This window comes from Vollenhovia emeryi, unplaced genomic scaffold (genome assembly GCF_000949405.1).
Source record: "Vollenhovia emeryi isolate VEMERY1.0 unplaced genomic scaffold, V.emery_V1.0 DF939140.1, whole genome shotgun sequence".
NCBI lineage: Eukaryota > Metazoa > Arthropoda > Insecta > Hymenoptera > Formicidae > Vollenhovia > Vollenhovia emeryi.
In genome coordinates this window covers 1,364,712-1,379,033 of record NW_011967226.1, presented here as the reverse complement: position 1 = coordinate 1,379,033, position 14,322 = coordinate 1,364,712, and the positions used below count along the sequence as shown (strand labels likewise).

Sequence of the window (14,322 nt, the reverse complement as noted above, 5' to 3'; positions counted from 1 at the left end):
CAGAGAGAAACGTAAGTCGTGAAAGGCTACTGTATACGAGACTTACGTTTCTCCCTGCCTTGCCCTACGTCTACGACTGAGACAGTCTTAAGCGTTTACGGATTATTCTCTGCCATTCCCTCGCGACGGCGAAGCGGAGATTCCGCAGACAGATGACGGTCCTGCTAACAATTTCTCGCGACGCTACCGAAACGCGCCGTCGCGAGACGCTACGAAGACGGCGCGATGTTGCGACACCCGTGAGAACAATCGTCGCTCGATATTGACGTATCAATGCGACACGGCGTCGTCTCCGCGCGCTCCACCAATATCTCGCCCCGGAAGGAGCAAAAACGCTCGCGCGGTCCTTCGCGGTTCCGTCGCCTCGACCGCGGCCGCGAGGCTGAGCTTTCACTTCTGTCGATTTGCACAAGCGCGCGCGCGCGCGCGCGATTCCGTCCGTTCTCGCTGCCGTCGCCATACGGACCGGACGGCGCGAAAGCTCCCCTCGCGCGCGGCTGGGGATGAGCGCGCGCTCGTCCCCCGTCCACCTACGCGGTAGAGGAAACGGGAAGGTTGAGAGGACAGCAAGAGGACGCGCTCGCGCGCGCGCGCGCGTTATCGATCAGAGCGGCGCCGCTACCCTCTCGACACTCACCTGAACGCCGCTCTCCGCCGACGCGACAACGGGAGGGACGGCCGCTGCTAGCCGCGGCGGAACCGCCGCCGTCGCCGCCGTCGCCATTCGCTCCCGCGACTCCTCTTTCTTGTCTCGTTTCGCCTCTCCTCCTCTCGAGCGGTCCTCGCCGGCGTCGCGACGTTACGTCCACCGTCGCGGCGGCTCCTCCGGGAGTCGGCGCTCGCTCGCCGCGCGGGAACCCGTCCTCGTCGCCGTCGCCGCAGCCACGCACCGAGGGGACGCGCAGTGCATATTACACCCGGCCTCGCGGGGGGAGTCCGAGCCCGCTCCGGGCTCCTCGCGCCGCGCTCACGCGCGCGTCTTATCGCGGGCCGCTCCGGCAACACCACCGATTCGCGCTCGCTCGCGCAGCTTTACGACCCCGCGACGACGACACCCCGACGCGCGACGCGCTCGACGGACACTGGACAAGATGGCGCGCGTCATTGTCCCGCGACTCCGACGCCAGAGCGCGTCCGAGCGTGCGCGGCAGCGGAGGGAGGGCGAGGGCGGCCGCTGACGTCACGCCGCGACGCGTGACGTGACGTGAGGTGAGGTGCACGGAGAATCGTACGGAGTCGCCGCTTCTTCTCGCCCCTCGCCGGACATACTTAACGGAAAAGATGACAGCGTGGAGGCAAGCGGGATTGAAGTAAGGGACTCGATTGCCGTCAACGGCCCCGCAGTGTCTCGCGTCTTCTCCCTCGCGCGTGTGCCTTGGTTCGCGATACACTTTCTCGGGATCGTTATGTAATCGGGCCGCCGTGCGCGCTAATCGACGTGAAATCTCATTTCGATCGCGCACGATCGCTGTCGATCGCCGGTTTTGCGGGTGACGAAGCGCCGCGCGAGCCGGGCGACGTTACGCGTTACTGATTTCCCTCTCCTCCTTCTCGTTACAGCTACATCAATTATTCCCAAATCGCAGCTAGGTTAGTCAGGCAGGCTCTGAAAAGCGACCTGAGGACGGAGGCCGCGAAACGCGACGAAGTCAATGTGAAGTTCACTCAGTGGAAGGACGGGAAAGCTATCAGTACGTATGCCCTCCGGGTTTTATCACGTTCCTCGAATTTACGTTGATAATGCCGGAATGTAATCTTGTCTACTACGTCATTTCTGTTGTTGTCTCTCTCTTTTTGTAGACCACAGAATACTCTTTCATAGTATTTATTCTTTTACGCTTTTGTTACATGTACAATGTATTCTGTTACAGCTGAAAAGATGTGATCGTAACGATCAGTAAGTTGAAGCTAGGAATGTGTCTTTTAGAGAAATGTTTCTCGTGTTGATGAAATGCCTTTAATATTAATACTTTTCGACGCAGGTGTGGTAACTCATTTCGGAAAGCAAGCCTTTGCCTCCTGGATTTAATCATTGTGTGATACAATCGGCAGTCTTGCCTTATTCCTCGAGACATACTAATTTTTGCACTATAGAATTTTAGTCAGAAAACTGCTTTGTTTCGACCGATTGATTTTTAACAGTAAACTTTAACTCCAACTGCAATCAAGCTTCTGGTGCGATTGCGTCTTTACTGTGATCGCGTTCCGGTATTCACTGTCAGTACTGAAAAGTTATAGTTTACGTCAGGGGTGCGCAAGTAAATTTTTCGGCGGGCCACATGTAAAATTATAGCAGCTAAATTTAGAATTTATCTTTTTTTTATCTTCCTTGAATTACCCCAGGAATTACCACGTGGATGTGAGGTAAAGTCGATTCCCTCTTGGTTTTGTTCTTAATTATATTATGTTTATGGTTACATGTTTTTACTTATTTTATATATCATTGATTACTTAAATTTATATCTATCTTATATTTCATATCGTTGAAAACTTTGTGACAAGAGCAATTCCTTCACTGCCGAGGCACGCTTCTGGCAACTCTGGATCTCGCACTAATAATTCAGTTATTTTTCATTTTTCTGTGGATCCCTGATGTACGCTATACATTTTCAATATTACTGGCAGTGAATATTAGAACTCAGCCTGTGTGTCGTTTAGAAAGACCCAACGATTGTTCGTCATATCATTACATTTACATTTCATTACTCCAAGCAGTGTTGTTGTACTCCCGGCATGAATGTCTTTATACATGTAATATTCATCCTTTATACAAGATCTTGTTTGAATATCAAGCCACAACGGCGATTAAAATTCCTCTTCAAGGCCAATTAACATCTCTGCCTTCACGTGTTTATTAACAAATCTCATCTCTTCTTTAAAATCTGTAACATTTATGTGATGTCGATAATATATGATGTACAAATATTTTTGTTACAGAAAATGTCTAGATGACAATATCACAGATGGATGCAGAATATTCATCCAATACATTTATAGCCATAAATATGTACGAGGAGATCTCTAGATAAAATAAAAACATCCTTCGCACTGTCACTGCTTCCTTTTGATTTGACCTATCTGCGATTAATTTTTATACCGTCATCTTACAACGGGACAATGTGTCTTACAGTGTACTGAAAAATAAAACGGGTTTTATGTGACAAAAAGTACTTCCGGCAAGTTACTCGTTTTATCAATGTTTTATCAAATTACCAATAAATTCTGAAACTAGATCGTTCTCACTCTCCCCGCGCATGGTCCCAGTAATCTCCTCGTTTTCTACCATCGGTAAAAATAGTTGCACAAACTCAGCTGTATACGGAGGGGCGATCGCTTCCAAGACCTAGCATTGTAAATACCCACGTTGTAGTAAAGTCGACATTATCGATACAAATCGTAAGAACAGTACCAATTCACCTCGGTAACGAAATATCTGATTAAAGATATATCCGTATCTCCACGTTGCCAGCATTGCTTTATGTAGCACACAACGGGTACTACGCAGCCTCTGCTCAGCAAATTCACCATTCTGTCGATTAACATCTTTTTCATCTCCAACTACACGGGCAGAAAACAATTATTTATACGAAATATCGATAACCGTTTGTTCCTTTAATCAGCGCCGTATGAGATATGCTTACTTGGACGAGTATCTCCAACTCGTCTTGTTTGCTCTCGAACAAGTGCACGAGTAATCTCAAGATTTTTGGATGCAACAAGGGATGACAAGCTACGACCTCGTCCAGCAGAGCGAGGTGGACAGGACAGTGCTCGGTGCATAATTTGAAGTACGACGGTTCGGTCACAGTACACTCCACCCATCGTATCACGCCCACGCTTACGACGGGAAATCTGTAATAAACAAATCTATTAGTGCACCGAAGTTTTGTGAAGGCTCCCGAAAAGAAAATATGTAGAAAGGAGAGTGAGCCACAAAATGAACGGAACTCGGTTCTCACAATTTAGAATCAAAATTTCTCTTTAACAGCATAAACGTTTCGACCCTTCTCCGGGTCTTCCTCGGTAAAAACTACAATGAGATCATCGAGAGTACAGGGCGAGAATACAAATCTATTAGTGCTTCCTCCCCCTTGATACGGAGTAAAGATATTAGAAATCGGTGTTCGTACCGTATGCTTTGATACAAAGTATGCAACTCTGCTATTAGCTCGGTCGATCCTTTATTTATGTTACATATATTATGCACTTTCTCAATTGCCTGGATGGTCGTTTTCAACTCGTCCTTGTTAATTTTGCGGGTGTTGCTCTTTTTAGGAGCTGTTTCACATACGCTCGACGCATAAGCTAGTAAATGTATGTATTTCGATTTATGCTCAGGATTTATCTTCACGCCAGGCTTAAAAAGCGCATCGACCAGTAATTCTGTGAAAAGAAACAAAATTTTTACATCCATCTTAGTTCTATTCGATCTCTTACAAGACTTCTAATTAGATTTCAAAGTAGCTGAATAAATCGCGATACTTTGACTCAGCAGGGAGAGAAATTCATGACGGAGAGAGAAAACTTTGATCTCTTTTGTATCGCTGTGAGTAACTCCATCAATTTACCCAAAAATTGTGGATTGCGCAGCAATTCGATAGGAGGTGGCTCCGCTGCAGAATAATTTCTAAACAAGACTGTGATATCGGCCGGATTCAGGGTGTTTCTCGACAGCATAGACGCCAGTGCCTGACACGCCCCAGGACTACTGGCAGCGCTATTGAGAGCCATCGTTATCGGGGTGACGTCGTGTCGATTTTGTTGCGCGCACTTGGTGATTTCCTGGGAAAGTCTCTTCATCATGAAACCGCCGCGGGGTTCCTGCGCAAGAATCTGCAACAGGACTTGGCTGTACACGTAGGTGTGCTGACCGTGACACACCATTTTCGCACACTCTTGTATGCTGGACTGCCAGTTCTCCGTGTTCTGAAGGAACCCGGCGATCGCGGTCTTCAATACGCGCGAGAAGACCTCGATTTGCTGCGCCGCCGTCGAGATGCTCGTGATCTCGCCTTGGAATCCAGCGTCGGAAATGAGCTTGATAGTGAAGTTCAACATCAAGCAGTCCGGATACTCCTCGGCGAGCCTGTAAATCAAGGACCGCCAAGTGGGATGCTGTATCATTTCGGTCAACCAGGCGGGGGTTTCACCCTCCTCGGTGAAGATCTTGTCCGCCTTCTTGGGATCGAAGGTCTTCAGGATCATGTCCTTCAAATTGTTCTCCACCATCGCCTGCACATCGGTGACCTTCACTCCGGCGAGGATCAGCCACTCCGCGAGTAGATTCGCCGTCTGCGCGCAGGCCGTGTAATTCTTGGACAACAATTCTATAACCTGCTCGGGATTCCCTCCGGCCTGGAAGTATCTCTTGAGTTGGACGAAAATGCCGGGCTCCATTATGTAATCGGGCGTTTTGAACTTGTCCAGGCACTCGTTCAGCACCTCCTGCGGGTTGTCGAACGTATCCTCCCCGCTGCACTCGTCGGTGCTTCGATTCATCTCGTCCCCCCAACCACTGCGATCATCGTCGTAATCGGACTCCATCTGCACGTCAATTATACTGGCCGTTAATAACAATGCAACGTGTACGCTACATACAGTTTATCGAAACACGCTGCAAACCACAAGTTCAAAGATACTTTTCGTCGTCACCAATGGTAGGACAAGTTCAAGTAAAATTATGCATACGAGACTACGATCACCCGCTGGTCTTTTCTATAAATAATCAGCGTAAGCGATCTTTGATGTAACATTTAAAGGCGATATTGTAGAAAAACAACACAAACACAGGTTAAGAGAGATTGGAATTCATAAATCGGAAAGCGCCTACGTGCAGATCCTTCACTTTTAAATGCATCACGATGCTCGAAATAAAGGAAATATTTTTCTACGAAGTACTACCGATAAATCGAGAATTGTTATTTACAAACCTCTCTCAAATAAGGCAAAGTTGGGCACAACGTCACAAACAACACCGCGCTCGACTGCGTAAACCGCGGTAATGGCTGCGCTCGGTAGAGATGCGTTCGGAAACATCACCGGTTTTGCGTTCGAGTGAGAGCGAGAGAGAAGATCAAGATAAGCCTTGACCAATCACGAGTGTTCCGATGTTTTTGTGATTGGTCGAAGCTGTCGTTCCGCGATTTTCTGCGTACACCGTTCCGCTCGGCCGGTATTCATAGTCCGTTCTTATATTTAAGATCATCTTAAGTACACTCTTAATATGTTTTTAACCAATCACAGGCCGGTATTCATAGTCCGTTCTTATATTTAAGATCATCTTAACCCCTGGTCCACAATCTTGCTTTAAGTAAGCTGTAAGCCTTAAGCCGTAAGAAATTAACCAGTCACAGGCATTTATTCCCCTCACTCTCACCTGTGATTGGTTAATTTCTTACGGCTTAAGGCTTAGTCCCAGTCTACAATAGATGATTTAAGCCCTAAGCTTTAAGAAATTGGCCAATCACGGTCAAGTATGAGTAGAATGCGCGACTGTGATTAGTCAATTTCTTAAGGCTTAGGGCTTAAATCTCTATTGTAGACTGGGACTAATGTGTTTTCAACCAATCACAGAGCCGTATTAGCTTCTTAAGACAACACTTGAGATGATTTTGAAATAAGAATCGACTATAAATACCGGCCTTAGTCCCAGTCTACAATAGATGATTTAAGCCCTAAGCTTTAAGAAATTGGCCAATCACGGTCAAGTATGAGTAGAATGCGCGACTGTGATTAGTCAATTTCTTAAGGCTTAGGGCTTAAATCTCTATTGTAGACTGGGACTTATGAGTTTGCACCCTCAGGCTGGATTCACATGGAGCCGTAACTTGCGTAAAGGCCTTCACACACGAATCTACTTAACACGTAACACGTAAACCACAAGGAGATCCTCCAATCAGAGACGACTGTTCCCCTAATGTATAGAGTTCACTGGGCATAAATTAACAGTTACGGCCATCATAAATCAGCCTTTAACCAATCATACTGAGCGCTCACTCAACAGTAGTCTGCTGAACGCGGCCAATAAAGCCCGTATCAGACTACGGATTGAGATTGGGATTAGATTGAAATTTGATCAATCAGAATAAAAGTTACTGAACTAGAGATTAGTAAACTTTACTATGATTGGTTAAATTTCAATCTAATCCCAATCCCAATTCGTAGTCTGATACGGGCTTAAGTACACGCCTGAGCGTGATTGGCCGTATCGCGTTTGCTTCTCGTCCCGCGCGGGGAGCGGCGTCCAGAACTCGGCGCGTCGGAGAGAGGCGGCAGAGAGTTCCGGATCTCGCGGCTCCCGATTGGCCGAGCGTCGCCGCGCGAGAGCGCGAGTAGCGTGCGTCACGTGGACGGCGGGGTGGAGAGGGGCAGGCAGCAGGCGCGATTCGAGGGAAGCCCGCTGGCGCCCCGGTGGCGGTTCTCGGTGATCCGAGCGCGGCCATATTCCCTCTCGTGGCTCTCTCTCGTCCGCAAGGAGGCTGGAAAGGTGGTGCGCGGTTCCGGCGGTGACCGAATTTCCCAGGGAGGCGATGGTCGCGACGCGCGCGCGCGTTTCGTAACGGTCGTCGTGCAACGACGGTGCTGGGCGTAAGGACGGCTAGAATCATGCCCAAGGAGGGCGGCAATCCGGCCGGCGGCAGGCGGCCGTCGTCGCGCAACGCGAAGCCCTACGACGCGAACAACGTGAGTAGCCTAGCCGCGATGGGCGACCGCCGCGGTGCGCGCGAGCCCGCGACGGCGACGACGACCACCGCCGCGGCGGCGACGGCGGCGGCGGTGGCGGCGGGCCGCGTGCCCTTCGCGCGCCCCTTCGTCAGGGTGGCACGGCGGTCGGACCGACGTCGGGCGCCGACTCCTCGCCGCATGGTGTCCCGCATGCCCGCCCTTTTCCTACGACGTGGTAGCCCCGCGCGATACCCGCAGTGTCACGGTTATGTGAGTGAGCCCGACGATAACCTCAATCTCCTTTCCCCGTGCCTCGCGTGTCGCGCGCGCTCGTCTCGAGGCGCGAGAGACGCGCGTTGGCCTCCGGGCACGAGAAGCGCGAATCACGTCTCTCTCCGTCTCTTCCTTTCTTACTCTCTCTGTCTCTCTCCCCCTCTCCCTCCCTCCCTCTTTCCCTCTGCCTCTTCTCGCCCCTCCCCCCTTGCCACGAAGATCATCGCGCGCTTCGCGTTGGTCTCCGCGCGAATCCGCACGGTTAGGCCGACGGCAGAGAACGATCGTAAAATCAAGATTGTTTTAGTCGTAGAGGTAACGCGAGACGGAGAAAAGTATAAGTCGTATACAAAATAGCTTTTCGCGACCTACGTTTTCCTCCGCCCTGCTTTACGTCTACGACCGAGGATGCGCTCCGTTTCGCGCACGATACGCACGGTGCGTCATTTATCCTTGGACATCTGGTGAATAACTAGGATAAACGATGCGTCGTGCGTATCACGCGCGAAACTGAACGCACCCTAAGAGTCCCAAGAGTTTACAGATCGTTCTCTGCCACCAGCCTTGCGTCGCGCCGCGGCGTCGTTAAAGTCCGAACGGAGAAGCTGTCGTCGTTTCTCGTATTGCGTGATGTCGTGCAATTCGAACTGTAACTCGGAAAATGCACCCTCACCTGCGGCCCGGCCAAACGCAGAGCGTAAGCTCGGCGTGGCTCGCAGCGTGACGTTACTTTCCCGTACAAAATCTCCCCCATTTCCTTTTCCGCTCTACTCGAAGGTGCCGTCGTCGGCGTTTTAAATCCTACCCTGAATTCAAATGTATTATTCCGTTATATTTTGACGTTGCTTGTAACGTCTTTGAGCCTAGGATATGTAATTGTGTACGATTGTTGTCAGAAATCGTCTTTGTTCCCTGCAACGACACGTGTGGGACGTTACCATTGTTTGTTATTTAGATTCGCATTAACATGCGTACGTTGAATACTCGTACCGTGTCGCATTAGCACGCCGTGTATTATACATTTGTGCGTTTATGTTGTTTGCAGTCATTTGTGAGAAAAGTGGCAACCAAGGTAACAGATTTTATACCACAATCATCGTGGATTAGTAAGTGGTTCAATACCTCTCAAGGTAATGAGGACGCGTTAGAAGGTAGAGGAAGTGTTGAGGAGACAGAGCTCGAGGACGATACTCAGCAGCCTCCTCCTGCCAAGCGATCGCGTATTCGTATGGACGTGATTCATCCACCTGGCACATTTTCAATACAAACGAGAGTTAAAACTGCGCTGAATGCAGTCGATCCCTCGAAAGAGCAGTATCCCGTTCATAACGAAATGGTAACCAGACGAGACTTGCGCGATGAAACGTGTTGGTTGGTGGGCGAACTCTGCTTACCGGAGCTCTTGTGTTTGCAGACGGAAGATTTTCTGGAACCTGCGACAGCTGGACCAAGCGGCATGGGCCGCTTAATATCCTCGACTCCTGCAGTACAAGCGGACATTAGGACTGTGACGTCTCACAGGTCCGACTTAAATTCGTTAGTCTCGACTAATAATGGAATAGCAAATGGGATGGACGATAATTCGGAATCCAGTGAAAGTACTAGTGGATGCAGCTCGCTTATTCCACAGATAAACAGGCACGAAGGCCCATCAAACCTGTCGTATAATTCAACATTTACTAATAGGAAGAGGCATGAAGATAAATTGACGTTTAGTAAGTACAAGTCGCGTTGCCTTGACAGTTAATTGCAAATGTGTGATATTAAATTGGTTAATTAAATATACTTAATTTGCCGAAGCTCTTTGGTTGCTCGATTGAAAGTTGCTAATTTTTTTTTGGTAAGAATACTGCGTTGATATAAATTGTACAAGTTTTATCTTTTTGTTTCAGCTAATCATTTACAATCTCCAAGGTCCTTGTTTCTAGACAGTAATTCTCGCGATACTTTAAGCAGTCGTAGACCGAGTTTTAACGCATCAATCGTAACAAACGCTGTAGACCGCGCATCTCCTCTATCCTCCCCTTTTTATAGTGGTAATATTACCTTCGGAGGTGCAAATGCAGCAGGTCTTTATAAACGGAGTCGTAACATTTTTAACAATTCAAACGAGGTACGCAATACTTAATTGTTCTCGAGGGACGGTGTTGGTCCCTCGTCTCTCGAATTACCTGAAACAAAGATCACTTGCCGATATAATAATAAATTACACCGGCCTATATTTGCTTTAGGTGCAACTTAAAGTACCAAGGAGGACAAATGTTGAAGTTAAACCTTCCGATACTGGAGTTGATTCGTCGGGGATGAGTCAGACCGCCAAAAAGATACTGGAAGCGTTAGAACATTTCTCGTCGCCTATATCAGATGCGAAGAAGATCCCGTTGAAAAACACGAACAATGCTGCCTCTTCGGCAATGAGCAGGAAGAGAGCGCGAGAAGAAAAGATAGCAAGTCCATCCGCTAGAATCGGTTTGCGTCATTTGACGCGTGAGTTAACAGTACCAACCGTCCCCGATATACTGAAGTTAAGAAGAAGGCAAAAGTTACAAGACACAACACTTGTGGCTAGGAAAATCGTTTCCGCTCGTAGCGATCCACCGCCGTCTCAACAGGACTATCAGCTGAGGTATGTTGCACCAACTTCAGTTCTGTAAATTTGCCCTTATTTTACGCAAACAAATAATACTCGGCAAACTGGGCTATAATTTTAACTAGAAAAACTCGTTGCGAAAAATCCTGGCCGTGGTAATATTTTTCACGATAAGTTTTTCCAATTAAAGTTGTAGCCGTTTCATCTAACAATAGTATTTATTATTTAATTACCAGCGAAGAAGAAATTTTATAAATAATATTTAAATCTACTTTTTTCAGGACGGAGGATAGTAAAAAGTATCGCGGCAAGTTAAAGGGCAAATCTAAAATTAATTTAGAACAGGAGAAAACGGTGGCGCCTGTAAATTTACCGAACATACCTCTGCCAATAACAACGTTACCCAATTTCAACTTTACCTTACCACCTCCTGCTTTGTATTCCGCGGGTACACCTGTAGCAAATAAGAAAGACACTTTCACATTTGCTAGCCCTATTAAGGTGACAGATGCCGGGAAGAGTTTACACTCTGTCAACAATTTCACCTTTAGTAATCCGATCAATGCTGAAGACTGCGCAAGTAATACGACTGATCCGAATTCACCTTCGACAACAGAGAACGAATTTACTATTGATCGCGCAGTCGCATCCGGACCGAATTTTATTTGGAGTGGCTCGTCTACGGCACCCAGATTAAAAGCGAAGGTAAAGAGCAGAAAGGATTCCGTTGGCTCTCCAGTGGTGCAGGAACTGAAACCGGAAAATATTATGGACTTATTACTTCTCAAAGCTTTCCAAGCGGAATCTAATTCAATCAGACAGTCCAATCCTGGATTGGCTTCTGAGACGTCGCACACTGACAAGGTTGCCAGTACGTTTGTCAGCTCAGATTCTGATACTACAAGTACACGCGGTGGAGAATCATCTTGGGAGTGCAGTGAATGTATGATAAGGAACAGTGATACAGACAAGCAGTGCACTGCATGTAAAATTTCTCGAGCCAATCCTAATGAGAAAGCTTCATTGCCGTCGACGTCAACGACAGATACGACGGTCGTGAAAGCAAAGCCAGTCGCACACGATTGCTTCGGTTCTCAATTTAAACTATCCACAAATCAATGGGAATGTACAGCTTGCTGTGTAAGAAACAAACAGAGTGATGCCACGTGTGTAGCGTGCACTACGCCAAAACCAGGAAGTGGTTCTACGATGCAGCAAACTGTTAAATCTCAAAATTTCAATCTAATGGAGAAATTTAAGCCTGCCGAAGGATCGTGGGAATGCTCCGGTTGTTTACTAAGAAACACCGCGAACGTCATCACGTGCCCTTGTTGTAATGCGTCTAAACCTATGACTTCTGTAAAGGCAAAACCGAAGACGGACAATGTCACAGGGTCGTCTAGTACGAAGGACGTGGCGACGCAGGAAATATCTAGTAATTCCGAAATGATGAACAAATTTAAACCAAGCAAGGATTCCTGGGAGTGTCCGGGATGTCTTGTTAGAAACAACAGTTCTGTTGCCACCTGTCCTTGCTGTAGCACTCCTAAACCTAATTCCATCGGCGGGCCGAACAGAACGGAACCGAAATCGAGTAATGGGTTTGGAGACAAATTTAAAAAACCAGAAGGTTCGTGGACCTGCGATTCTTGCTTGCTGCAAAATGATGCAAAGCATACGGAATGTGTGGCCTGCCAAGCTCTAAAGCCTGGTGCCGTAAAAGTAAACGAATCTTCATCGAATACTGGCTCTACTTTGCAATTTAAGTTTGGTGTGCCGTCTGGTACAACGAACTTGACTAGCCAACCAGGTGGATTCAAATTTGGCCTGGATAAGGCCGACGAGCAATCTAAATCCGACGCATCTCCCTTAAACGGATTCAAGTTTGGCAATGCGCAACAGAATAGTGGTACGGCACAATTTACGTTTGGCATTCCAAAGGAAGAGAACAAGGCTGGAAGTGATGCATCTAAAACTAATAATGTCACAACGTCTTCTAGTAGTACAGGATTTCTATTCAATGTAAAAAGCCCCGAAAAGTCGGAATCTACCAGCCAGAATCAGGAAACCAAACAGAAGACACTTTTCGGCATGCCGAAAAGTGATGGTTTAACAACAGCAAGTGAGAAACAGAATACCAGCGTTGTATCTAGCGCTCCGTCGACCGCTCCTTCTTTCACTTTTGGCGTACAGAAAGCAGAATTTAATCAGCCCGCTTCAAGTAAGGAAGCGCCGAAGACTTCCTTCGCAATCGCTGCGACAGAAAGCTCCCAGCCAGCAGCGGCAACTGACGCGGTGCCAATCAACACTAACACGACATTACCATCGTTACTGGCCCCAAAAGACACTACGAAGAATACGAATGCAAAATCGGACCCGATATTTTCATTTGGAGTAAGCAGTGCAAGTGCTACCACAACTTCCACGAATGCAACGACTACTTGTCTTCCAACTTTTGCTCAAACTTTCAAATTTTCCGATTCAAAGACATCGTCTCAGCTGGCCACAGTACCGTCTTTCGGCCAGGCTCCGATATCATCCACCGCGAGCGTGTTATCAACGAGCGTGTCGTTCGGAGGAAACAAGGCAACTGAGACCACTGCGTCAACGAAAGCCGCGAATGACACGCCGGTCGCTCCGCTCTTCCCGATCGTCTCGAGCTCCACGCCGCTGTTCACCGAATCGAAAACGACGATAGCATTCGGCACGGGAAAACCGTCGTCGTTCGCCACAACAGACAGCAAACCGTCGGGATTTGCCATGCCCGAGAACAAGATTTCAACGTTCGGCGGTAATGCCGAGAGTAAACCACCGATTTTCGGTACGTCGGAGACGAAGTTGCCCGTATTCAATTCACCACCCGCGGTGGCGAGTGGTCTTTCAACGTTTGACGCAGCGTCCGGCGGTACTGCTGCCTCGTTGCCCTTCGGGTCGTCCAATGCTCCGGCTTTCGGAGGTAATACCACATCCGCTTTCGGCGGTGCTACGACAACACCCACAATATTCTCGAACACGAAGCCGAGCGAGGCCACTGCGTCGAGCTCGTCTTTGTTCACCTTTGGCTCGTCTTCGTCGCAACAGCCGGCAAGCGGCGGATTCAACTTCACTGCGAATGTTAATCCGGCCGCCCCGTCGTCCGCGAAGCCGCTCTTCACCTTTGGTGGCAACTCAAGTACATCGCAGAGTAACAACAGCACGTTCGGTAGTGGTACATTTGGAGCCAACGCCGCTCCAACGAACACTGCCAATTTTACGTTCAATCCACCGAAGCAGGAAACACCAGCGGCATTCGGTCAAGGTGCAGTGACAACCCCGATATTCGGTACCCCACAGACAAATCCGCAGACTCAAGCGACGTCGTCGTTCTCGTCTACAGCCTCGTCGAGTACAGGATTCAATTTTGGACCTACGGCTCCAGTTGCTGCAACGTCAGGAGGCTTTAACTTTGGAGGAATGGTAAATATATATCTTTATTCGTATTACCATTGTATTCTATTCGTATATACATATAACATATTAAAAATGCAGATATTTTCAGTATAATGTTTGTTACCGCAGAATCCAATTTCTTCTTCTTTTTTTGTTTTAAATAAATTGACACTATTGTAATGTTACAGTCATCTACATCTGCGCCAGCCGGAGGATTCAATTTTAATCCTGCTTCTACGCCCGCAGTAGCCTTCGATCCCAATAGTCGGCCTTCGTTCAACTTCACGAAAGGAAGTGCTCCAGCGATATTTAAGTAAATATCTTGGCTCGCGCTTAAGGCCTGTGTCCACGATGCTAGAACTTGG

General features: G+C 48.1%; 3 protein-coding genes across 5 annotated transcripts in view; 2 read left to right on the top strand and 1 right to left on the bottom strand.

The window, feature by feature from the left end:
* Positions 1 to 1,143: 1,143 nt before the first annotated feature.
* Positions 1,144 to 3,054, top strand: LOC105567133 (ATP synthase subunit epsilon, mitochondrial-like). 2 transcript variants are annotated; one of them, XM_012021733.1, is made up of 4 exons: positions 1,144 to 1,310; positions 1,561 to 1,691; positions 1,872 to 1,897; positions 2,938 to 3,054. In XM_012021733.1, exons 1-3 carry the CDS (start codon positions 1,282 to 1,284, stop codon positions 1,883 to 1,885), a joined length of 174 nt encoding a protein of 57 aa, XP_011877123.1. In that variant the 5' UTR covers positions 1,144 to 1,281; the 3' UTR covers positions 1,886 to 1,897; positions 2,938 to 3,054. The 2 variants fall into 2 exon arrangements, with proteins under 2 accessions (XP_011877123.1, XP_011877124.1); XM_012021734.1 differs by lacking the exon at positions 1,872 to 1,897 and having other exon boundaries at positions 1,145 to 1,310.
* On the bottom strand, positions 3,051 to 6,178 carry LOC105567134 (negative elongation factor D). 2 transcript variants are annotated; one of them, XM_012021735.1, is made up of 7 exons: positions 5,931 to 6,178; positions 4,569 to 5,544; positions 4,131 to 4,383; positions 3,642 to 3,852; positions 3,418 to 3,558; positions 3,214 to 3,343; positions 3,051 to 3,134 (listed from the first exon to the last, which is right to left on the bottom strand). In XM_012021735.1, the coding sequence occupies exons 2-7, from the start codon at positions 5,542 to 5,544 to the stop codon at positions 3,100 to 3,102; spliced, it is 1,746 nt and encodes a 581-aa protein (XP_011877125.1). In that variant the 5' UTR covers positions 5,931 to 6,178; the 3' UTR covers positions 3,051 to 3,099. The 2 variants fall into 2 exon arrangements, with proteins under 2 accessions (XP_011877125.1, XP_011877126.1); XM_012021736.1 differs by lacking the exon at positions 5,931 to 6,178 and having other exon boundaries at positions 4,569 to 5,921.
* Positions 6,179 to 7,382: 1,204 nt separating this feature from the next.
* The window catches only part of LOC105567131 (nuclear pore complex protein Nup153), a 14,354-nt gene continuing 7,414 nt past the window's right edge, over positions 7,383 to 14,322 (top strand). Inside the window, exons 1-7 of the mRNA XM_012021726.1 lie at positions 7,383 to 7,683; positions 8,984 to 9,274; positions 9,353 to 9,653; positions 9,831 to 10,051; positions 10,170 to 10,564; positions 10,810 to 13,984; positions 14,146 to 14,270. Coding sequence (XP_011877116.1) covers positions 7,606 to 7,683; positions 8,984 to 9,274; positions 9,353 to 9,653; positions 9,831 to 10,051; positions 10,170 to 10,564; positions 10,810 to 13,984; positions 14,146 to 14,270 — 4,586 coding nt within the window. The 5' untranslated portion in view covers positions 7,383 to 7,605. The remainder of the gene's footprint in view (positions 7,684 to 8,983; positions 9,275 to 9,352; positions 9,654 to 9,830; positions 10,052 to 10,169; positions 10,565 to 10,809; positions 13,985 to 14,145; positions 14,271 to 14,322) is intronic.

Excerpts from the sequence above, each read along its gene's own strand:
- LOC105567134 (XM_012021735.1), bottom strand. The coding sequence starts at position 5,544 with ATGGAGTCCGATTACGACGATGATCGCAGTGGTTGGGGGGACGAGATG. Across the intron at positions 3,559-3,641 it reads AGTTGGAGATACTCGTCCAA|TTGGAGATGAAAAAGATGTT; the intron begins GTAAGCATATCT and ends CTGCCCGTGTAG. Across the intron at positions 3,344-3,417 it reads TCAGATATTTCGTTACCGAG|GTCTTGGAAGCGATCGCCCC; the intron begins GTGAATTGGTAC and ends TTACAATGCTAG.
- LOC105567133 (XM_012021733.1), top strand. The coding sequence starts at position 1,282 with ATGACAGCGTGGAGGCAAGCGGGATTGAA. Across the intron at positions 1,311-1,560 it reads TGGAGGCAAGCGGGATTGAA|CTACATCAATTATTCCCAAA; the intron begins GTAAGGGACTCG and ends TTCTCGTTACAG.